At 48.3% G+C, this 23,834-nt stretch overlaps 1 protein-coding gene across 2 annotated transcripts in view; it reads left to right on the top strand.

The window, feature by feature from the left end:
• The first annotated feature begins 1,814 nt into the window (after positions 1-1,814).
• The window catches only part of ZC4H2 (zinc finger C4H2-type containing), a 33,456-nt gene continuing 11,436 nt past the window's right edge, over positions 1,815-23,834 (top strand). The window contains exons 1-2 of one of the 2 annotated variants that reach the window (XM_029607563.1): positions 1,815-2,099; positions 7,781-7,952. In XM_029607563.1, the coding sequence (XP_029463423.1) occupies positions 2,047-2,099; positions 7,781-7,952 (225 nt within the window). In that variant the 5' untranslated portion in view covers positions 1,815-2,046. The remainder of the gene's footprint in view (positions 2,100-7,780; positions 7,953-23,834) is intronic. The other variant, XM_029607562.1, reaches the window with a different exon arrangement.

Consider the following 23,834-nt stretch of genomic DNA (forward strand, 5'->3'; position numbering starts at 1 on the left):
CTATTTGAAGATGAAACTACCAAGATCTGCAACAGAGTGGACACGCTGAAGGATTAGAGAGAATAAAAAGTGGTTTACGAAAGCTTGAAGAGTGGTCGAAGATTTGGCTGCCGGGATTCAATGCCAAGAAGTGCAGAGTCTGAATCTGGGATGCGGTAATCCAAAAGAGCTTTATGTGATATGGGGGTGAAAGACTGATGTGCAGGGACCAAGCGATGGATCTTGGGATGATAGTGTCTGTTGTTTACTCCTCCTTATGGGCAGAATGCTGGGCTGCATAGAGAGGAATAACCAGTAAGAAAAAGGAGGTGATGATGCCCTTGTACAGATCCTTTTTTGAGGCCTCACCTAGAGTACTATGTTCAGTTCTGGAGAATGTATCTCAAAAAGGAAACAGACAAGATGGAGGCAGTCCAGAGAAGAGCGACCAAAATGGTGTGCGGTCAGCATTGGCAGACTTATGAGAGGCTGAAGAATCTGAATATGTACACCCTGGAGGAGAGGAGGTGCAGGGGAGCTATGATACAGACGTTCATATACCTGAAAGGTTTTAATACACAATCTTCAAACCTTTTCTGTTGGAAAGAAAGTAGTAGAACTAGGGGGTCACGAAATGAAACTCCAGGGAGGACAACTCAGAACCATTAGGAATATTTCTTCACGGAGAGGATGGTGGATGCCTGGAATGCTTTCTGGAGGAGGTAGTGAAGACAAACACAGTGAAAGAATTCAAAGGGGCATGGGATAAACACTGTGGATCCCTAAAACTAGAGGCTGGAAATGAAGAAAAGAGTGCATGAGGGTAACTTGCTATTGCAGTAGTTACTACCCTTAACCAATAAGCCTACATATTGTTAATGCACTGCGGTAACCCAATCTCCGCAATGCATTTATTTTAGAGTGCTTCCTCCACCTTCGACCCATCATGCCCCTTCCCCTGCACTTTGCATTGAGTCTGTGAGGTACCACTGAAAAAAAGTTTATCCATTTTCCATTATCCCAGTGGAAGTCGATGACTACCCCACTGATTTGTCATTTAAGGCGGGCATTCCACTGGTAATAAAATCATTTTTCTACATTTGTATCAGTTCCTCAGAGGAAGCCACTGTCATGCAGTTATGACTTGATGCAGGGTCTCTCTGCAGCTTTGGATACCTTCCATAGGATGCACTAGGGCTACCTGCACATTACAGTGCACCACTGCCTATACTTTCACAAGCATGGAAGCAGCTGACATTTTAACAGTCAAGCAGAAATAAGAGAAACGGCAAAAATAACTAGAGGCTTAACATGTTGCCCTTCCTGCTGTACAAAAATACATCGGAGCCAGGGTTTACAATCTAAGCAATGGGGGAGGGTCAGGGGGGAGAAGGGACTCCAGAGCACTGCGCAATGGCGACACCTAGTGACTGGATTTAGGGTCCAAGATTTCTGGAAGGTTGCCCCTGGCCTGGCCGCGACGGCCACTGCAATGACTGGGGAGGAATGTAAAATGGAGGGGGGAGGGGACCGGGTAGTTGGGAAAGAAGGGTCATGGCGTCCAAGCCCGAGCGAGGCTGCTTCCAAGTGAGGTGCCACCCCAAAGGAACAACATGAAAAACCCGGCCTCGTGAACTGAATCATCATCGATGCACGGCGACCGGGAACCTCTCAGCAAGTCCGGGCTATGATCTGCCACTGCCGCCAGCCTGGGCTTTTCCTGCTGCAGTGCTAGCAGTAATTTAACAAATAAAACACGACACGGTCCCTTCCCCGTCTTACAGACAATGAGCCGCGGCCAATTGATTCGAGGCGTAACAAAAGCAGCGGGCGGCAGGCACGCAGGAAGGGGAGGCGGCCAGCCCCTCGGGGGCTTCTGGGAAGTGGAGTTTTACTGACCATGCGGCTCCATTGACAGCTCGGGGTCTCCGGACTACAGCTCCCGGCAACCCGCCGTCTTCTCCCCCCCTCAGCAGAGCAGCCGATTGCTTGCTATATTGTATCCATTGTATTGTTTTGCTGGCGTTTCCAACCTTTCACGGGACGTTTGATTTAGGAGTGAAAAGCATGGCTGATGAGCAGGAGATTATGTGCAAATTGGAAAGCATAAAAGAGATCAGGTAATTCTGCATAACTTATTTACGGCTTCTGATCCCCTCCCTCTCTCCTCTGCGAGAGGGTTATCATCTTAAATTCAACTATTTCTCTTTATCCTACAGAAAAAATCCCGATAGTAGGAAATCTTGACACTAAAAAGTAGGAAAGTGCTGTCCCTAGATACTGGTTATGCCCACGGGTAAATTAATTTCAAGGGATTGTATTTTTGTACAGGAAAGCTGCGACGGAGAGCAGCCCCCTTTTCTCAGGCAGAATTAGTTCTTTATTCCCTCGATGCCTCTGCAATGATTCACGGATGGAGAAGCAGCGCGCACCCCAAGCCCCGGAAAGCCGGCGATAGCTGGCAAATGGGACGATCGATGTGCTAAGGAATCTCCGTGCCAGTAGTGCGCTAGGCATCGCAACGTGGGGGAGGGGGGGGGGGGGAAATATATCAAAAGGTTCATTCTAGTTTTCTTTTCTTTTCTGTTGTTTTTTTTTCTGGACACTTGTGGCTTTCCTAGTAGGAGGTTGCGCCTCAGTGTAGCACTGTGATGTTAATTAAAGCGGGCCTTTATTCACTTGTTACCTCCGCTGTTGCTATTGGAGATATCCCCCCGGCTGGACTCTGCATGCACACAATAGCATTTAACCCTCCCCGAAATCGGTGCAGCGCTGCCCTCCCTTCTTTCTGTTAAACGGTACCTCTTGGTATTCTCCCCTTCCAAAACATAATGAAAGTGTGTATTTATTGAATATGTTTGGTAAAATAATTGCAGTTAATGTCATGAATGAATGAAGGTGGCTGAATTTTTGTCTGCAGTCTTCCTATAGAAGAAAAGAAACAAAAGTGATTTAATGCTTCCGTTGCCTTCGTGATCCTTGTTTAACAGGAAAATGCTCGAGGCACGTGTAAGGCATCGCTTTACGTGCGGAGCGGCTTTAAGGGACAGTGAGATCGGATTTGCAGCGGGAGCCGGTTCTGAATTCACCGACCGCAGATTTGCGCTGCCAAGGCCAGGGACGCGGGGTGAGCGCATTGCCTCGCACAGACAGAGCTAGCGGTGCTGTACCCACTCCCAGGCTGTGTCTGAGGTGGTGCCGCTCCTCAGCCCGGCAGGTACCTGCATGCCACCAGCTTAGCGTAAGGGGACATCAGTTGTTAGTGGCCTAACTGCATATTTTTCTTTGGATCTGATAGTTTCCTCTGGCTGAGCCTTCTTTTACACCCACGTGGGGATTTTTTTCCCCTTCCTTCTTATCGCCCCTCCCCCACGTCTGGTTATGGCAGTGACTGTCTTGGGTCTAAAGCTGGCCATTAGGTGACATCCTTGAGCGATGGCCACACTCTGTCCTTCACAGCATCTCCAGCCTCAGGGAGCCCAAGAACCAGCTCGGGGATCAAACTGGCGACCTTCATAGGAACCACTGGGCCAGCCCACTTAATAAGTTTCTTATCTAGCTTCTGGCACCCGCACCCCTTAATAAGTTTCTTATCTAGCTTCTGGCACCCGCACCCCTTCCGTCAGGTTAAAAGCAAGCCATGAAACCTGGCGTATGTGTTTCAGGAGCATAGTGCTGGCTGCTTTTCCAGAGGAGACTCAGCGAGCCATGTAATCTTGCCAGTCTGTTAAAAGTGTAACCAATTAACTTTTAAGATGACATAGTACAGAGGTTTAGATCCTTACTGCTCCTGCAGAAAACCAGATATGACAAGCTGCAATAATGCTTATCATTTATTTAATACTCACTATTTTTATAACACTACTGGCTGCATCCAGTGCTGTACTGTGGTAATAAGTATTCAGCTGTGAAAAGTCCCTGCCCCAAAGAACTTAGTCTGAGTGCCTGCTGCAACAGAAGGCAAAGTGACTTGCTCAAGGCCACAAGGAGTGTCAATAGGAGATGTGGGATTTGCACCCTAGCTGCCAGTCCATTACTCTACCCCCTAAGTCATGCCTTCCAGCCGGGAGAGCTTTTATTGGATGATGATAGGCATTATCTCAAGAGGATAATGTATACATAGGCCCCTTCTTTACCAGTGATACCTTTTTGTTAAGGTAACAGTCCTTGCCCGATACAAGATAATCTGAGTTTACATCTCAAAGCATTCCTTAGCCTAATAAAGTTTCATCCTTTACCCAACTGCTGCGCTGCTGTTCTCTGAACGTAATTTTTAACAAAGGATTGACACCTGCCAGTCTTGTGTCTTGCCACTGAGCCTTCACATGGGTCTTCTGTATTGCCGCTCCCAACCCAGTAGTGAGTACTGCAGGCTGCAAGCTTCAGAGTAACTTACCCAACACAAGCATCAGCGAAGGGTTGGGCTCTGGCGCCTGGTTATCATTGAATACAGAACAGGCTGTATTAACTTTTGTGGTATCCACTGACCACTGAATTGCTGATCACCTGGTACTGCTGCCAAAAGCAAAACGCACCTCTTAACCAAGAATTCACTGGCCTAGTGAATGCATTCATATATACAGTTGTGCTCATAAGTTTACATACCACTGGCAGAGTTTGTAAGATGTGCAGCATTTTAAGAAAGCAAGAGTGATCAGCCAAAACATCTGTGATTTTTAATGCGTTTCAAATTAAAACTGTTATGCATCACAGAATAGCACAATCATTAAACAAACCATAGCAATAAAGGAAATAATAAAATGGTCCTGTTGAAAAGTTTGCATGTCCTTGGTTCTTAATATCATGTGTTGTCCCCTTTTGCATCAATGACGGCTTGAATTCTTTTGTGATAGTTGTGAATGAGGCCCTTTGTGTCTCATGTGGTAAAGCTGCCCATTCCTCTTGGCAAAAAGCCTCCAGATCCTGTAAATTCTTTGATGGTCTAGCATGAGCTACATGTTTGAGTTCTCCTCAGAGTGGCTCAATTATGTTGAGGTCAGGAGACTGTGATGGCCACTCCAGAACTCAAAAGTTCCTGGCTGATGAATGCAAATTGTCCTCCAATATTTTCTGATAAGATGCTGCATTCATCCTGCCACCAATTTTGACTAAATTCCCTGTGTCTCTGTAGCTCACCCCTCCCGCCCCAAAACATCAGAGATCCTCCTCCATGCTTCACAGTAGGGATGGTGTGCTTCTCTTCATAGTGCTTATGGTTGTGATCATAAAGTTCAATTTTGGTCTCATCACTCCAAATGACTGTGTTCCAGAAGTTTTGAGGCTTCTCTAGGTGTTGTTTGGTGTATTGTAAGCAAGCTGTTTTGTGGCATTGGTGCAGCAATGGCTTTTTTTCTGGCAATTCTACCATGCAGCCCATTTTTGTTCCTCATCATGCATGTTGAAACACTCATACCACTTTGTTTCAGAGAAACCTGTATTTCAGTAGCAGTTGCTTGTGGGTTTTTCTTTACATCCCAACAAATTTTACTGGCAGTTGCCTGAAATCTTTTTTGGTATTAACAGAAACAATCATTTTCCACTTCTTGATCAGAGTTTAAACAATATGGATTGGCATTTTCAAATCTTTTGATATCTTTTGATATCCATTTCCAGATTTATAAAGTTGAACTACTTTTGCTTGCTTATCCTTTGACAGTTTTGCTTTCCCCATGCTTCAGTAACCACCAAAGTCAGTGTAGCCCTGGATGAAATGCGCAAGGGTTTCTCGAAAGAGCTAAGAAACTCATTAACTATTTATACACAGACACAAATTATAATCAGACAAGGCACAATTGTGGCTACCTATCCTTCATTGCCATCTCAAGCTATTTGTATCAACCTTGTATCAGCTCAAACACTCAAGGGTATGCAAACTTTTGAATAGGCCATTTTATTATGCCCCTTATTGCTATGGTTTATTTGATTGTTCTATTTTGTGATGCATAAAATAGTTAATTTGAAACACAATGGGGCGGATTTTCAGACTCCGCGAATAGGCCTACTTTTGTTTGCGCTCCAGGCGCAAACAAAAGTACGCTGGATTTTAGTAGATACGCGCGGAGCCGCGCGTATCTGCTAAAAACCTGGATCGGCGCGCGCAAGGCTATCGATTTTGTATAGCCGGTGCGAGCCGAGCCGCGCAGCCTACCCCCATTCCCTCCAAGGCCGCTCCGAAATCGGAACGGCCTTGGAGGGAATCCTCTAACGCCCTCCCCTCACCTTCCCCTCCCTTCCTCTACCTAACCCACCCGCCCAGCCCTGTCTACACCCCCCCCTTACCTTTCTCCGGGGATTTACGCCTCCCGGAGGGAGAAGTAAATCCCCGCGCGTGAGCGGGCCTCCTGCGCGCCGGGCCGCGACCTGGGGGCGGGTACGGAGGGCGCGGCCACGCCCCCGTACCGCCCCGTAGTTTTTGGGTGCTTGCCAGGTTCTTCTGGTCTAGTTTGGCCTCTGTTGGAAACAGGATGCTGGGCTTGATGGACCCTTGGTCTGACCCAGTATGGCATTTTCTTATGTTCTTATACATCTTTGAGAATGGTTTGGATATTTTCTGATTCAGAATAGCAATGGCCCGTCTTCCCCCTGTAGTTTAAGAACTGATTGTTGATGATTGTGTGGAAGTGTGCGCTTACTCCTACAGCGCTGCATATTACAGGGACCAGGACAGGCAGCAATGTAGGGAGGACGAGAGGGGCTTGCAGGGACTCCCAGGTCTGAGCTGTACCGTTCTTCGCTGGGAGAACCAAATAGTAAAATATGATGCTTGCCAAAGGTGCAATGCATGTAACTGCAGAATGAAATGTAAAGCAGAGGATAGTCTATGCAGAAAGACACCACTGTCTGGGGCGCTGTGTGTACACTTGAGGATAGCTTCCCCTCTTGTTCTGAAGCAGCAACCTCCCAAGAGGTGCAGAAGTCACTGCGACGCGATTTCTTCAGGACCATAAGAAAATACTACAACTCCACAATTCTCATAGGCCCTGCAGGGTCACCTCCACAGGAGGCAGCACGGTTTCAGCACTTCCCTCCCAGCAACCGAACACTTGCCAAGGTGACAAATGTCTCCTAATAAAATATGTCAGCTCTCCGCTCCCTGAGGAAAAAAGGTTGGTTTGCCTTTGTATGTATTCTGGATTTGTGGGGGGCGGGGTTCCCTTTAAATCTGCTTTCTAGTGAATTTAGCATGTTTAATGCAAAAACAAATTAAAAAATCCGTGGCAGTTAAAATGATCTTCAGGGCCTGCTTGATTTATGGCTGAGCGCGCTCGCTCCGATTTGGCTGATAATCCTCTGTGCATGTCCCGGGCCTTCTTGAATTTTAATGCCATTTAAAAAAAAAAAAATCCAGCCATCTCCACTGGGAGGCCCTTCCCTGCATTCAGAATCCTTTCTCCAAAGAAATACTTCCTGAGTCCACTTCCCAACGGTCGTGCACCATGGCCCCCTTGCTTTACAACTTCCTTTTCCACCCAGAAATGTCTGTGCTTCCCTCTTGTGCGCTATAAATGCTCAGGTTGCAAGCGTGCCCTTTCTGTAGTGCTAGCGCAGTACATTTGGGATGACCTTTCCAGAGTTTTCCTCCGTTAGGCTGGTGCTCTGTCTTGATGTAGGGAGCGCAACTCTCAAAAGCCAGTCACAGTTGCTTTTGGATTAATCCAGTGAAAAGCTTTCAACTTTAAGCAGGTTAAGGTTTAAAAGTCTCTTGATCTACAGTCTGTGGTCAAGAAATCCCTTGGCTCTTGTTTCCGCCGTTGAACGCATCGTATTTCGGGTTTCATACAATTGTCATTATGGTTTCTAGGAACAAGACGCTGCAGATGGAGAAGATCAAAGCTCGCCTGAAAGCGGAGTTTGAGTCGCTGGAGTCGGAAGAGCGCCACCTGAAGGAGTACAAGCAAGAAATGGACCTCTTGCTGCAGGAGAAGATGGCACACGTGGAGGAGCTGAGGCTGATTCATGCCGACATCAACGTGGTAGGTAACGCCAAGGCGGGGGGGAGAGGGAGAGGCGGCCACTGGCTGTGCGCGGCGAGCTCCAGGGCTGGACTGGCAGGGAACTGTGCAGGTGCTGAGGACCCTTCAGCAAATACCTTTTCCATTTTTAAAAGGCTTTTTACCATTCAGCATAGTGCATGGACCTCTCTGTCTACTCTGTGCAGTAATAATACTAATTAGGTAGCTGATTAATGATCTGGGGGCAATGCTCCTGGTCTAACTCCATGCCCTCCTGACATGCTGATCCGGTCCTGAACCTCCCGCCTCCTCTTCCTCTGTGCTTGTTGCTTTGCAGATTGCTTTCAGGTGAGGGAGTCTGACTGATCTCTACACTCCTGCTTTTTCTTTCTTAGTAACTGCTTGAGGGTTTGAATGCTGGGTTAATTTGCATTTAGGGAATCAAGGCTCCGTGGCATTGGTTGTTGCTTAGCTTTTTTATTGTAGCTTACACAAGATGTTTGACAAAATATACTTTATTTATTTATTTATTTTTTTTAATTTCATTTTTATTAAGTATTTCTTTTCATTAAGATATTACACAGCTGTATAGGAAAATTTTCAAATCATGATTCAATATCATATATACATACACACTGTGAAAAACTAGAAAAACTTTTTAAGCAAAAAGAAGACCGGCTTGCTAGATATAACAAGAGCAGTTATTAACAGAAAATTCTTTTTCTGCTCACCTGTTGGTCCTCGACTCCGGAGGGTGGAGCCCTTCCTGACGCCAATAACAGCGGCATCAGAGCGGTACAGTTTGTGTGCTGAAACTGTTTCCTGTTGGAGGTAGCAGACGTTACCCTGCAAATTCTTTTTCTGCTCACCTGTTGGTCCTCAACTCCGGAGGGTGGAGCCCTTCCTGACGCCAATAACAGCGGCGTCTGTACGGCGCGTCTGCCGTCGGCGCGTCGCCAAAGTCGCGTGCCTAAGGGGCGCGCGGCTTTGCCCGGATTCGCCGGGATCCAGGCGAAATTATTTTATCTTAGTCAACTACCACTGGAGACCGGGAGCTGTTGAGACAGTGTCTTCAAAGGGATCCATATCCTTATCAGGTACATTTTCTCTTTCTTGTTATTGTTGGCGGTAATTCTCTTGGTATGCCTCATACCAAGAGGAAAGGGAAAATATCAACATCTACGCCAGTGGCAAGTGACAACCAGCCACGAATACATGATCTCTTTGGGAAAACTGTGTTAGTAACACCAGGAGAGGAAGTCGCTGGAGTGATTGGCCAAGAGCAGGGCCAAACCTCCCTGACTTATGAAACATCTTTGAGCCCTGGTGCTCCTCTGACACCAGAGCCACCTACAGGAAAAAGGGGAAGTGAAACTTTTTCTGAAGAAAAATTGACTATGAAATCACTTAATCCTGAGTTGGCAACTAAGGACAAAGGGATATTGGGAATCCAGGGGAGGATGTTGGATGATATTCAAGTAATAACTCCTAAAAAATTCACACTGGAGGAAATAGGCAGTATGTTATCTTCCATGCAAAAATCAATAAATGATTTAGCTAAGATGGTTCAGGAGGGAATGAGTAACCATTTGTTATTACAGACTAACCTAGAGAAGATAGATAATGAAGTTAAAGATCTGAATGTAAGAACTGTTAATGTCGAGAAAATACAAGTAAATTTAATCAAATCAGAAAAGATACAAACAGATAAGATTGAGTATTTGGAAAATCAAATTAAAAGGACAAATCTGAGGATTTTAAATTTCCCTAGAACCCACTTACTTTCTCCAAAGGAACTGTTTAAGAGTTACCTTAAGAATGTGTTAAAATATTCAGAGAAAGAAATACCTATGTTATCTAGAATTTACTATACTACACAGAGTGCGGGTCAGGGTGATTTGCAAGATCAACAGTTGGGAGATTCAAACGAAGATACTAATTTGTCTGAATTGTTAGAAAAATCTTCTGAAATGGAGATAAAGTTAAGAGCAACGCTGATAGTCCAATTTGTTGACATAGCAGAAAGGGATGCCATTTTCAGATTATACTTTAAATATCAGAAGAATAATTTTTCCTGTTATTTATTTATTTATTTATTTAGGTGTTTTTATATACCGGGATACGTTGGGAACATCATCTCGGTTCACAAATAACTAAAACTGCAACAGGCTTTACAGAGAACAATTTAAACAGTGGAAGTAAATAATGTAAACCATGAACGACATTTGAACAGTTAATATTTCCCGACATTTCACATAATACACAGCTAAGAAGGAAAGAATTTTTAATGCTACGGGAAAAAGTTATTCAGCGAGGAGCTAAATTTATCTTGCAATTTCCCTGCCGCTGTATTGTATTGTATCAGACTACAAGATTTGTGTTTCATTTGCCCGAACAACTTCGCTCATACCTGGATACCTAATCCCGTAATTGTCCTTAGGGAAAAGGGGAGGAAAATAAATGTATATCACAGTCAAAGACACTTTATAGACAAAATATACTTAATGCTCAGTACAAGGAGAGTTCCAAGAAAAGCAAGACTGCTCTCATTCTCCCCTCCTAAGTGCCATCCTAAGCTCTCCAAAACGTATCTTAGCAGCACCGCTCCTCCGGCCTGCTTCCTGCTCCACGTTTCAGCAGGGACCGAGTCTCCAAAGAGCCGCGTTATTGCGCCAGGGGGAATTCTGCGCGGAATTTTATATTTCGTGTGCAGGATTAGCCCAGGCCAGGATAGGAAGGAGGTGAGCGATTTGGGTGTGCGCTGGCTGGAAGAGGGAGGAGGCTGTTTGTTTCCCTCCTCTGTGGTGCAGACAAGCCTCTCTGTGAGGGAACATATAAGAAACTCCCTCAGAACACCTGAAAAGGACCGGCTATAGCCTTATCTCCCAACCCAGCAGGGGATTCTGGGCTAGGGTGGAATGGAGGCAAGCTACAGGGCACAGGCAATTGTAGAACACTCTGCAAACCCAGAGGCAGGTGCTGCGAGCACAACTTATTCAGCAAAACTCGAGTAGCACAGGCCGTGCAGACCGCTGTGACCAGGATGCCCCAGGTGAATCCGTTACATCACATCTTGTTTAAAATGAAGGCAGGCAAGGACCCGGAGGTCTCCCTGAAAAAACTTTGAGAGGACCCCCCCGCTTGTTGGCTTGGCTCAAAGCCAGCCGGACTATGTACTTGGGGAACTTGCTCACGGGCAGGAGTAAAATTTAGGCTTTCCAAGCAACCAGCCCGGATGGGAGGGCTACCAATGAGGAAGTCAAGGCTGCTATTCTGGAGAGAGCTGGGGTTCCTGCAGCCCGGGGAGAGCCCCCGAAACCTATTTCATTACCTGAAGGTTTCTGGCCGGAGGCAAAGACTGGCCTCAGAGTAGCCCGATATGTGTTTCTGGAACAATTCTTAGATGGGCTTGACTGACCCATGTGGAGTTGGGTCTGCTGACACACAGGGCTTACGTTGGAAAGAAAGAGCTCTAGAAGTGGCGGGCGGCTTCCACCTAGAGCAATTGATGCCTGATGTGATAACTAGGAGGCTGGAACGACAGCCCACCCAAACTCCCTGGCGAAGCACAGAGAGTGGAGGTCCCTAGCAGCGTTCCTCAGAGGCGGATAACTCGTCTTCTGTACCTAGAAGTTGGGCCTCAGTCTCTTCCACGTGATTTAACTGTGGTCAGAGTGGTCATTTGGCAAGGGCCAATTTGAGAGGCCCAAAGTTATGTACGTCGGCTTAGTGACCCAGCCAACACAAGAATGTAAAGTCTCTGGGGATAAAGGAAAAACACCAAAGCAGGACAAATCCTCACCCCGAAAGAAGAACGGTACCTCGGGGAATTCATCCCACCTCAGGAATGAAACTGTAGACAATTTTTCCTTCTGTGACCTCTGTGCAGGGAATATTCATCAGGAGGACCGCTGCCCATTTGGAAAGGCCAAAACAAAAGAGCCCTCGAAGGGAACGACTAAAGGCAAAGGCGAACCCACCCAGTGGGCATGATCTTTTTGTAAGGCGGTGGACCAGAACGTTGAAGAGTGTGCGTGGTTAGACGTCATGGAATGTGAACGCAAGCTGGAGGAACAGCGCATGAAAAAGCAGGCAGCAATTAGAGATGTGCTTTGTTTAAAGATATCGGGTTGGGCTTTGGATCGGGTGCTCCGCGGAATTTTATTTTTTTTCCGGCAATTTTCGACTAAGTGCATTAGTGTGTACTAATGGGCCTTACTGTGCACTAACAACCAGTTAGTGCGCACTATCTCAGCATTAGTGTGTAGTACACCGAACGAGATATTGCGCATTAAGGCTCGTTAGTGCGCAATAACAGGTTACTTAGTATGCCCTAATAGAACTTCCGGCGCACTATGCGGCGGATTTCAAAAGGGTTACGCGCGAAATATACGTACACCGAGCCTATTTTGCATAGGCTCGGCGACGCGCGCAAGCCCCGGGACGTGCGTATGTCCCGGGGCTTGAAAAAATGGGCGGGGCGGGGCAGAGGCAGGGCCGGAGCCTCCAGGCACAGCGGCCATTTGCCTCTGTGCCCGGGATCGCGGGCCGGCCGTCACCGGCGCTCACAACCTACACTGCCCGGAGGCAGGCGCAACTTAAAAATTAAAGGTAAGGGGGGGTTTTAGGTAGAGCTGGGGGGCGGGTTAGGTAGGGGAAGGGAGGGGAAGGTGGGGGGGGCAGATTTCTGAGCGGCCTCGGAGGGAACAGAGGAAGGCTGTGCGGCTCGGCAAGCGCAAGTTGCACAATTGTGCACCCCCTTGCACGCGCCAATCCTGGATTTTATAACATGCGTGCGGCTGCGTGCGCATGTTATAAAATCGGGCATAGTTTTTAAAATCTGGCCCTAAGTATGTGTTAGTGCGCTGTAACTAATGTTAGTGCGCACTAAAAAATGCAACTTAAAAATTAAAAAGTATCAATTCAGAGGAGTTCGTTAGCTAGAAAAACAGTGCACACTAACAGATATGAAGTGCACAGTAACTCTGTTAGTGCGCACTAACACGAAATACGAATTTTGCCAAAATTTCGGCAAAAATCACTTCATATTTCGGCGCTTCCGAACCATGACGAATTAAACAATATCGTTGACATTGTCTAATTCGTGAAAAACGAATGCACATCCCTAGCGGCAATAGCAGAAGCCCAGAATGAGAATGAAAAATGGGAACAAGACTTGGACAAACTGCAAAAGTGTAGCTTAGTAGGGGCTCCTCATCGGCATTGTAAGGAGTTCATGATTCAGCTGGAACTGGACGAAGTGCCCACCCAAGACTCTCGTTCGTGAGGACCTCCTCCAAAAAGAGTGCATCAATCACAACAGAAAAGAGATCCTTGCTTGCGTACATGGGGACAAACAGAAATACCCAACCAGTCAGGTCCTGCAGATGACCCTGGCAGGTCAGGCCATTATGGAAGTGGGAGTCCTTCCTGAGCTCCCTTACTCACAGGTCTATCCAGTAAAGTGCGGCTGCGTTTACCCCGCTCCTAACCCGCGTTCTACTCACTTTCCGGCCGCATTAGCACTTCCTGCGATCCCCAATCCCCTTTAACCTACTCCTACCGCGTCCTAAAATCCCCGGGCAACCCCTTCCGCACGCAGCATGTATATTGCATGTAAACGAGCGAATTAGCTATTCCCTACCATCCAGTAACATGCCCCGACTATCCCTTTTTTACCCTGCTGTTTTGCCGCGCGTTTAACCTGCTAACTTACCGCCTACCTCTACCCCTGCGTTAGAGGCAGGGGTAAGGGTAGGCGGCAAACTTTCCCCCAGCCCCCGCTCTCCTGCCCTGGCCGCGTCCATGGGTGCCGGTCTCCGGGGCAGCCCCAGTCCTCTCCCCTCCTCCCGAAGCAAAAAAAAAAAATTGCAAGAGAGAGAGGGGAGAGGACTGGCAATCCTACGCTCGGGATTGCCAGTCCTCCCTCCCCTCCTCCCGAGGCAGGCGCGAAAAGCAGCCTTGCTCCGGGAGGAGGGGGGAGGGGACTGGCAGTATAAAGCGACTTACTTTTTGCAGCCCCCCATCCGGACATCGGCGAAGACGACCGCGGCTCCCCTCTCCTGCCTCCAGCTGCTCAGGAAGATGGACGTCACGTCTTGAGCGGCCATCAGCAGAAACGGATCGCGGCTCCCCTCCCCTGCCTCCCGGCAAAGATGGACGCCTGCACGGGGGAAAGTGGCCCCTGTGCGTGCAATTGGCCGCTCAAGACGTGATGTCACATGCCGTGACGCCAAACGTCGTGACGTCACGTCTTGAGCTGCCAATTGCACGCACAGGGGCCGCTTTCCCCCGTGCAGGCGTCCATCTTCGCCGGGAGCAGCGATCCTTTTCTGCTGATGGCCGCTCAAGACGTGACGTCCATCTTCGCGGGCAGCTGGAGGCAGGGGAGCCGCGGTCGTCCTCGCCGATGTCCGTCTCCTCCGGAGGGCTGCAAAAAAAAGTAAGTCGCTTGGTCGCTTTACACTGCCAGTCCTCTCTCCCCTCCTCCCGGAGCAAGGCTGCTTTTCGCGCCTTGCCTCGGGAGGAGGGGAGAGGGACTGGCCATCCCGAGCGTAGGATTGCCCTTCCTCTCTCCCCTCTCTCTTGCAACTTTTTTTTTTCGCTTTTGTTGCTTCGGGAGGAGGGGAGAGAGGGCTGACAAGCCCGAGCGTCGGAGAACTGTCCACTTCCTGGTACCTGTCATTTGAAATGACAGATACCAGCGTGTCCGTGAAGCGTTAGGCCCGCGCACCCAGGTTACTATATAGGCGCTGTATAGGCGCTGTATACAGTAAAACGGGTTGCGCGGGCCTAACGCTTCACGGACGCTTCTTAGACGCAGCTTGCATTTGCAAGCTATTTACATACAGGATCGAGCGGTAGGTGAGCTGCACTGTGCGTGCGGCAACCGCGGGTGCGCCGGGCACTAACGCAGTTCTTCCTACCGCTCGTTACCGGATTGACCTGTCAGTTATTCTGGCACGCAGTTGGCTCTGGTTTTCAGCCCTGTGGATCCAGCTCACAGGTGATCTGGGCAGCCCTCCCCACCCCCTCCCAGGGATGGGGCACTGGTGAGGAAGAGCTGGGAAGTAGCCTGGGAACGGCTGGACGTTCGGCTCGACAAGGCTGAGCTGAGGGGAAAGGTTTGTGAGGCAGCATGTAAGAAACTCCCCCAAAACACCGTAGAGAACCAGCTACAGCCATCTGTACCAGTCCTCCATCGCTCCCAAACCAGCAAGGGATTCTGGGATAGGGTTGATCACTGTGAGCAGGGATGAGGGAGGCCCCAGAGGGAGATGGAAGCCTTGAGATAACGAACTGTAAGTTGCAATTGTTTTGTTGAACTGCACAAACCAGCTAAGTTGTTCTGTTTATAATTGTTCACCAATAAAGAAGCTTATAAAGATTTTTTGGCCAGCCTGGAGTCTGTTCTCTGGCTGGTCCTGACTGTTCGGCATCACTCTCTCCTCTGACAGCAGCGAGAGGATCGCCCTGGCGGCATCTTTTCTGCTCTGCCGCCGCCACTAAATCTGGATACTGCCCCCCACTGTTCTAACCCTTCTCTGGCCTTCCCTACCTCACAATCACCACCACAGGTGCTGGCAACTAATTCCCTCTCTCTTGTGGGAGCAGCAGATCTAGAAGTCGACCTTCAGAGTTTGTTTTTTTCCCCCTAAAGCTGTCTCGGAGCATCTCCTCATTGCTGGCCCAGGACAGTGGTGACATCAGAGCTGGTAGACTTGAAGGAGTAACGCCCCCTAGCATTAATAGCAGAAGGTTGAGGGATGATTGGGGAAGAGGTTGAGCTTGGAGGATTGGGGGAGAGAAGCCTTGGGAAGAAAGGAAGAAAGAGAGTTTGAGGGGGGGGAAGGGTTGAACCTGGGGATGATGGAGAGGGAGGGAGGGCTGGGAGGAGAGAGAACTGAGGGGTGGTTGTTGAGCTGGGCTAGGGTTGAGTCTGGATTGAGGAGAAAGAGCTGGAGAAGAAGGGGGCGGGGAGTGCACATATGTGTGAGAAAGGTGGAGGAGAGAGCTGGGGAGAAGGCTTGGGGTTTATGCATGTTTACAGTACTCCTGGGGAAAATTCTGCATAAAATATTTAAAATTCTGCATCTTTAAGGAGAAACTTTTTTTTTCTGTATTGCATTTTAAATTAATTATTGCTCAAAGACAGTGATTATATTGTGTTATTTTGACAAATAATGTTTGCAGAATTTGCAATGTTTTCCAGCGGAATTTCCCCAGGGGGGGGGTAACATTGGAATTTAGATTTTAAAATCTCAATGCTGCATTGCTCTGCGGTTTACGAGATGCAGGTGGATCTGCACCAGTGGCTCAGATTTGCTGCTGCTGGGGACCTGAAGTTTGCTCTTTGAGGATGATGCAACTGCACAGTCTGTGGATGGGCTCAGTGTCTTCTACCGAGGACCTGCACTTGGGGTGCGTCGTTCTGCATGAAGTCTGCTGAGCTGACTTGATGTTTTGCCCCGATTATCAGATGAAAACTGGCCTTTACTTGCCTTGGGCTTATAATATCAGAGGGTGCGAGAGCCAAGCTGGAAATTAGATCAGAGAGCGACATTCAGAAATGCTTCCTGACATCAGCAAATATTGTTAATGTCACTCACTGACAGTATCGTTGTCCTTTGTCCGATGGCAAGTTTGGTGATTGATTTTCAAGAATAAAGCATTGTAAGTCCAAGGAGTTTTAGATTATTTCATCCATAGCCTCTGGTGGTCATCCAGTCATGTATTATTATGCTTTTCACTCTTTTTTTTTTTATACTTTCTCATCTTAATCCTTAAAGATTGTGCATTGATTAAAGAAGGGACAGGACGGTGGCATTCTGTATGTGCGCTGTTGTTAAAAGTAATAATTCAGATTTCTCTTGGATGAGTGGTAAAGGAATTATCTTTAGTTGACAGCTTACTGTAATTATGGCAATGCTACTTGTTTCTAGTAAGAGGAATATAATTCTCTCTGGGGCCGATGCAAGATCATGTGCTTAGGCTAGCGTACAGGTTAGCTCATGATTGGATGCACGTTTTGGACGCTCTAGGCTAACACCCGATGCAAAAAGGGGATTAGCACGTCCAAACATGCTCGTAGCTAATAGCGCTCATCACATGGAAATACCATGTGGATGAGGCTATTAGCTGTTGCCCCTATGCAAAAAATGACCGTGCACCTAACGCACATGTTTTTATATGCAAGAATTAATGCCAGTCCTGGAGCTGGCGTTGTCTTGATGTATCAAGGGCTCAAAAAAAAAAAAAAAAAGCAGAAATTAGTATCAGGATGATACTAAGTAGGAGGAACCTCAGAAAAAAAATTTTTTTGATTGGGGTCAAATTAGGAAAACAGACACTCAATTTACAAGTATCTGTTTTCCTAGCCCATGGCTGCACGCGGGTTAGGAAAATAGATGCTCGTTAATTGAGCGTACGTTTTCCTAACCCGCGCACAGCCATATCTCCTGGGTGCTTGAGGCCATGGAGACGTTGGGGACGCACAATTTATCCCTAGCGCGTCCTTTTTAGTGCAGCAGCTCATCTCCCTATTGCATCGAGCGTCCAGATGAGGGGGTTGTCCAGTTTGGACGCACTCTTTTTTTTCGCGCTTGATATTTGCATTTGCCCCTCTTTTAGGACGGAACCAGTGAGTCCCTAAAGTGTTTCCGTATCTTCCGAGGCCTGCTAACTTGCTGTTTGGGTTTTACAATTAAGAACGTATGCAAATAACCCCAGGAGGTAGACCTCAGGTTGGTAATAGCTTGCATTCCTCCGGCTTTTACATTACTACTGGGTAACCAGGATTGAAGCTTGCATCGCACACATCAGGTGTGAAAACGTCTCAGAAAACGTTTTTGAACCCTAACATTTGATTTCTGCAAGAATGCAGACCTCTGATTTTGTTTGCTTTTCATGATTTTTTTGGCCTAGCCCCTCTGCCCTCCCTTTGGGCTTTAAGCTCCAGTGGAGCCCGTTCCCACCCTGCTCATCGCAGCCCATGCGGACGGTGAGACCTGAAGCAGAGGTGCCTTGGGCCTTCGTTCGTGGCTGCCTAATTTTTGCGCCCACCCCTTGGTCCCCTGCTAAGGGACATGTGAGCTATCTCTTGCCGTAGCCTGGTAAAAGTGCACCCTGGGGTATATATTATCTCCCTTACCATGCAGCCCTGGTCTGATCTGTACCTTTGGTACAGGAGAGCTACAGGGTCCCCCTGACCCCGACAGACCATAGCGCGTGTACCCTTGGCGTCTTTCTCAGGCAAGACTGGCTTGAATCTTGGACAGCCTCAAGCAGCTCTGTAAAAACCCCAAGACTATTTTGTGTTCTGCTGAGGAGTTCTTCCTGCTGTCTCCCTAACATGCGATAGCTCATGGAGGTCTCTTTCCCCATATGGAACATCTGGTGGTGATGCGAAGGGGCAGGGAAGGGAACAGCATTGCGAAATATGTATTCTCTTCCCCTCTCTATTTTGCTCTCTTCGGTGTGTGTGTAAGATGCTGAGACAGAGTGCCTTATAGAAACTTTCACACAGTCTGGGCCCAGTCTACCTTGACACAGGACTTTCAGGGTGCAGGGTGTCTCCTCTGAGCACAGATAAAAGTGTAGGCTCAGAGGAGAGCAAGTCAGGCCCCCTGGGAGAAGGAGAAGGCAGCTCCTTACTGCGAGGTAAGCAGTCTTATACTCCATTTTGGGAGCAAAGAATAAGGTTGTGCAAGAGGAAAACTGGAGTCCAGACTGTAAGCTGTCCTCCAGCCAGCCATAGACTGCTAGTGCTCTGTGACAGATGGTGTCAGGTGGGGGATTTTCTGCACTAAGGAGGGCACAGACAGAAATCCAAGCCTCCTATAGTGTCAGAAAAGAGAGGAGTTGTTGAATGGTCTGCACTGGGAAGGAAGACAGAAATTAATTTATTTTTTTTTGAGAAAGTTTTGCTCTAAGTACCGCACAGAGAAAGTGCAAAATCACACGAAAGGAAGAGAGATATTCTGAGAAAGTGTTTGCTCTAAGCATCACACAGAGAAACACTAGCATAAAGCATATGAAGAAAAAAAATCTTCAGAGTTTTTTTTTCTTTTCCTGGGGCCTCACACCACTACACCCAGTTTGGCAGCGGACCAAGGCAATCCTGTATAGTCAGGGGTCAAGCAGTGAGTAAAGGCAGAAGAGGCCAGCAGGTTTTTTTGTTTTCCTATCCTTGGAGAGATGCATGCACAGCTTTGTTTCCTGGGGAAGAGGGTCAGGTGGAGCCAGAAGGCTTTGGAAAGGTGCACAGTGGGGGAATGTGATATCCTGGAAGTTCTCTAGGCCTAAAAGGCCACACTGAGGGAGAGCATGAAGCCAGTCCTAGTTGCCAGAGAGAGGAATGGCTAGCCATAGAGACCCAGACAGAGGAATGGTCACAGTCTGTAGCTGAAATATGGGTGTTGTCTGCAGAGATTGAATCAAGAGTTAAATGAAGTGGTGCATGGTGCCTGTGAGGAACTGAGGAGCAGGGTGGCAGTTGGGGACGCTGCCAGGAGCCAAGAACCAGGTATCATGGAAAGCTTGGAGAAAAGGGGCTGTGGAGATCCCTGAGAAAGAGACCACAGATGTCTCTGGCAGGCTGGGTTAGTTGGGGAAACCCGGCTTGGACTGAAAGCGGAGGGAGCACAACAACCCGGTAAGGTGCTGGTTTGGGACTGTAACCTCCTGAGAATAAAGGATGGGAGCTACAAAAAGGAAAGCAGGCCGGCTTGGTCAAGGCTGACCTGGGTCACCTTGGAGACTGGCCTGAAGTTGGCATGGTCATAGAGGCTGGCAAAGCATCGGTGGAGACAGGGGTGACTAATGCTGACCAAGGGCAACCCTGAGAGCGGCTAAAAGGGGACACTACAGCGAAGCATCAAGGAAGTCCAGCCTGGCCCAGGTAGAGAAGCCAAAGGGGGCCAACTCCAGTCTGGAGAGTTCCGAAACCCCTGGAGCCCATGGGGATATTCTCCAGTTTGGACATAGGGGCAGCAAAGTATGGGGAGAGCAAGCAGTTGTGGCTGAGTAAAATTCACTTCCCAAGGGCAACAATGATAAACAAGAAAGGAAAGAACGCCCATTGGGCTTGGACCCTCAGGCTTGTCTGTATTATGGGGAGACTCCAGTGACTGCTCCACAGGAATGAATAGCAGAGCAAACCCCAGAAGGGCAAGAACAGTACCACTGGAGAACAAAAGGAGAATAGGCAATACCTCATGAATCTTATTATAATAGCAAGGGTTTCCTTGGAAGAACGGGATTCCCATGCATTGTTGCAAACAGGCAAGCTGCACCCTTCTCGGATGGCTATCCCACTCACCGAGGGAGGTGCGGCACAGGAAGCCGAGGGGATAAAGGCAGATCAAGAGGTCAGTACTGAAGGGATGGTGGAGGTCGGGATCCCAGAGGGCCAGCAGATGGAGAAGAAGCCAGACCTGTTTGGGGGAAAAGTGGCCCGCTACCCATCAGCAAGAGGAAGAGACGAAGACAGCCAGGACTGGCAAAGAAATGGGAGTTCTTGGAAATGCAGCCCAGAGCGGCCAAGATGCCAGTAAAGGCTGGTGAAATGGACACATTGGGGAATTGGACTCTGGGGCCTAACCAGAGGTCATCCAGAAAACCAAGAGGGCTTGAGGGGCTGTAAGGAAGCCTCACATAAAAACCCAGAAGGATGGGGGTGGGGGTGGGGGTAGATCCCTAGGACAGGAAGTTGCCCTTCATACAGAGAATCCCCAGCGGATAAGGTGCCGGGCATTGCAAAGTTTGGAACCCCAAATCCTAAGGCAGGCGGGGGTGAGAATGGCAAAGAGGTTGTCCCGGGTTAAGAGAGGACCCAAGGACAAGCATAGTAATGTCCTACGGTGGGACATGGCCTAGAAGGGGCAGTCGCTCAGTGGGGTGGGGGAGGGTATGTGACAGATTGCCCTATAGAAACCTTCATGCTCTACAATTCGAATGGTTCTGGAACACATGTGCAGCCGTGTCTGATTTGAAGGGCCTGGCAGCTTGCCTCTGATGCCTGGACTGCAGGGTGTTTTCTAAGGAAGGAGCTGTGATTATAGTATTACTGGGGTGAATGGAGGCATGGATTAACAGGACTTGTTCAGAGTGATGTGGAGTCAGTGGCAGAGCTGGGATTAGAACTCGGACCCAGGGAGATGGTGATGTCTGCAGGATCCGTGACAGAGGGGAACGCTGAATTCAAGCCCCAGGATGTCTCCTGAATCCATCCAGCGCTCCGACTTTCAGCCACCATCTGAAGCTGCATTATTTATTAAGCCAGCGAATGCTTAGGAGTTAGAAGCAGCCTCTGACCTGACAAGCAGGATTACACGGTCATCGGGGACCAACATAATTATTTTAATAAGAGCTTGGGATTTGTGGATTTCCTTTCGTCCAAACCATGCCTTAAAACGCTTTATGCTCAAAGCAAACTGAAAGCATGTCGGTGGCTGTGAGGATGGATTCCAGTGCTGGGACGATCACAAGCTCAGTAAGAGACAGAGGATTAGTGTTTTATTTGGGGAGCCAGCCCCCAGCAGCAGACTGGCCCAGTATCCCAAACGGAATCTGAGTTGGCGCCGTGCCTGGGACCCAGATTATAGCAGTACCCCGCCTTCTAGAAGGAGATAAAATTAGTACGTCATGATGCAGTGCAAACTGATTTCTCCTTAATGGGTTATTTATTTCCTTTTGGATCTCAAGGTGATCTAGGCATCACTGAGGATAATACACTGAAGTCCTCTGCTAAGTGTGTGGCGGCAGCCAAGAAAGCAGACAGAGTGCTAGGGATCATTAGGGAAGGACTGGAGAATGTCGAAATGCCTCTGGATAGAACTGTGATGTGATTACATCTCGATTATTGTGTTCAGTTCTGGTTGTTCCTTCTCAAAAAAAAAAAAAAGATAAAGGTGCAGAGAAGGGCGACCAAAAGAATAAAAGGCTGCGAGGAAAGGCCAACGAGGATGAGGCTGTTCAGCCTGCAGAAGAGACGCTGAGAAGGGATGTGACAGAGGTTAATAAAATCGTGAGTGGCGTGGAACAGGTGACCAGGGGACGGCCATTTACCATTTCAAACAGTACTGGGACTGGGGTCACTCTGTGAAACTAACTGGGAGCAGATTTAAAACCATGGCGAGAGAACTTTTTTTTTTTTTTTTAACTTTGTTGCACAGTAAAAGCTGTGGAATTTGTTTCTGGAGGATTTGTTCAAAGTTAATAGCGTAGCTGGGTTTAAAAAAAAAAAGGTTTGGACAAGTTTCTGGAGAGCAGGCCCATTAATACTTAATAACAGGAAGGCCCGGGGATCCCCACCTGCTATGCCGGGGAATGAGCAGCAGGGGGGCTTCCTCTTCCAGATACTTCCACGTGACCCCGGCTTGGCCACCGTCGGAGACAGGATGCTGGGCCCCATGGACCGCTGATGTCACCCAGCCTGGCACTACTTACGTTCTCGAAGGCAAACGGCCCGCGTTGTTTCCAGTTAAAACGAGCAGCCGCAAAGTTCATGGTGTGGGTGCGGGGGAGGGGGGCATGATAGTGTGTAAGTACGTCCCGAAAGCCCCACGCACATCCCAAAGACACCCACAGGAACTCCTCCTTTTTAATGCAGCTAAAAGGACGTCCTCTCTGCTTTTTTACCCCGCAAATGGCTGTGAAAATTGGAGACCAGAGGCTGCCTCGCTGTCCAAGTCGTCTGGGGCTTCAGGCACGCTGCGGCTCATTCTTGTAGGTTTTGCCCCTGCTTCTCTGACAGATGAGAGGAGGGCAGGATGCAGCCTGATTGGGGTCGGCGTTTTCTGTTCCATCCCAGAAAAAGGACTTTGGCCCAGTTTGCTAGGCCCGAGCGAGGAAATCCTTCGGCACCTGCTGGGGTGTAGTAAGAGGGGCTTTAGGTGATGAGGGAGTCATTTTGCCATTGTGTGTTGGGCACTGCCTGGAGTATGGGGCAGGGCTGGGAGTGGGGGGGCTGGGGTAGGGGGAGAGGTACATTCCAGGCTCCATTTCTAGAGAGAGGTGAAGAGCCAAATCTAAAAAAAAAGTGCCAAGGAAGGATGCAGGAAACTGAAAGAATTAAAGTGATGCAGGGGGATGGATAAGGCTAGGAGAGGAGACGTTCTGCGAATGCACTAACATACATAAGAGGATTTTGTAGGGAAACCCTTTATCCCCAGAGGAACTAACTCTAATGCGGTTTGATCATGCAGTCCGGCAGGTAATTCCTACTCTCCTCCCACATCGCGATGCATTAGAAATGCAATGCATCAAAGATACAGTGCATCAAATCGAGATGGCATTAACAGTTTAATTATGATTTGAGTAGTAATAAGCAATGCCATTGTTGATTGTAGTGCTATGTGTACATAATATGTATAATTTTAATTTGTAAACCGTTCTGGTCTGCTATGGGGGGGGGGGGGGGGAAAAGGTATATAAATAAATAATGTGTAACACATCATTTTAATTCAATACATAATAAATAACAAAAACATCAGCGAATGCCACAAATATGTTTTTCATTTGCATTCAACCCAATCCCCCCCTACTCTCATTAGGGTGGAATGGGCACCAGTTCATCTATTAAACAAGCCACCCCCAACAACCCACTGGATTCCTGTCCCCCGCATTCATTGCTCATCTTCAAGCCACAGCAATAGGAAAATAAAGTAACTACAAACCACAACCAACCATAAGGAAAAATAAAATTCTCCTTGACCGAACCCTCGCCTGACAGGTTAACAGGGGTCACGACTGGGTGCACACCTTTGCTTGCCCCGAGCCATCCCATGACGTCACAGGAGGCAGAGCTTGGCTGGCCGGCTCCCCGGGTCTCTGGGCTGATGTTGGAGTCCAGGTGGGGTCCAGGCACGAGGAGCGGGAACACGCGGCCACATGTGCGTGCGC

This window comes from Rhinatrema bivittatum, chromosome 6, assembly GCF_901001135.1.
Source record: "Rhinatrema bivittatum chromosome 6, aRhiBiv1.1, whole genome shotgun sequence".
Taxonomy (NCBI): domain Eukaryota; kingdom Metazoa; phylum Chordata; class Amphibia; order Gymnophiona; family Rhinatrematidae; genus Rhinatrema; species Rhinatrema bivittatum.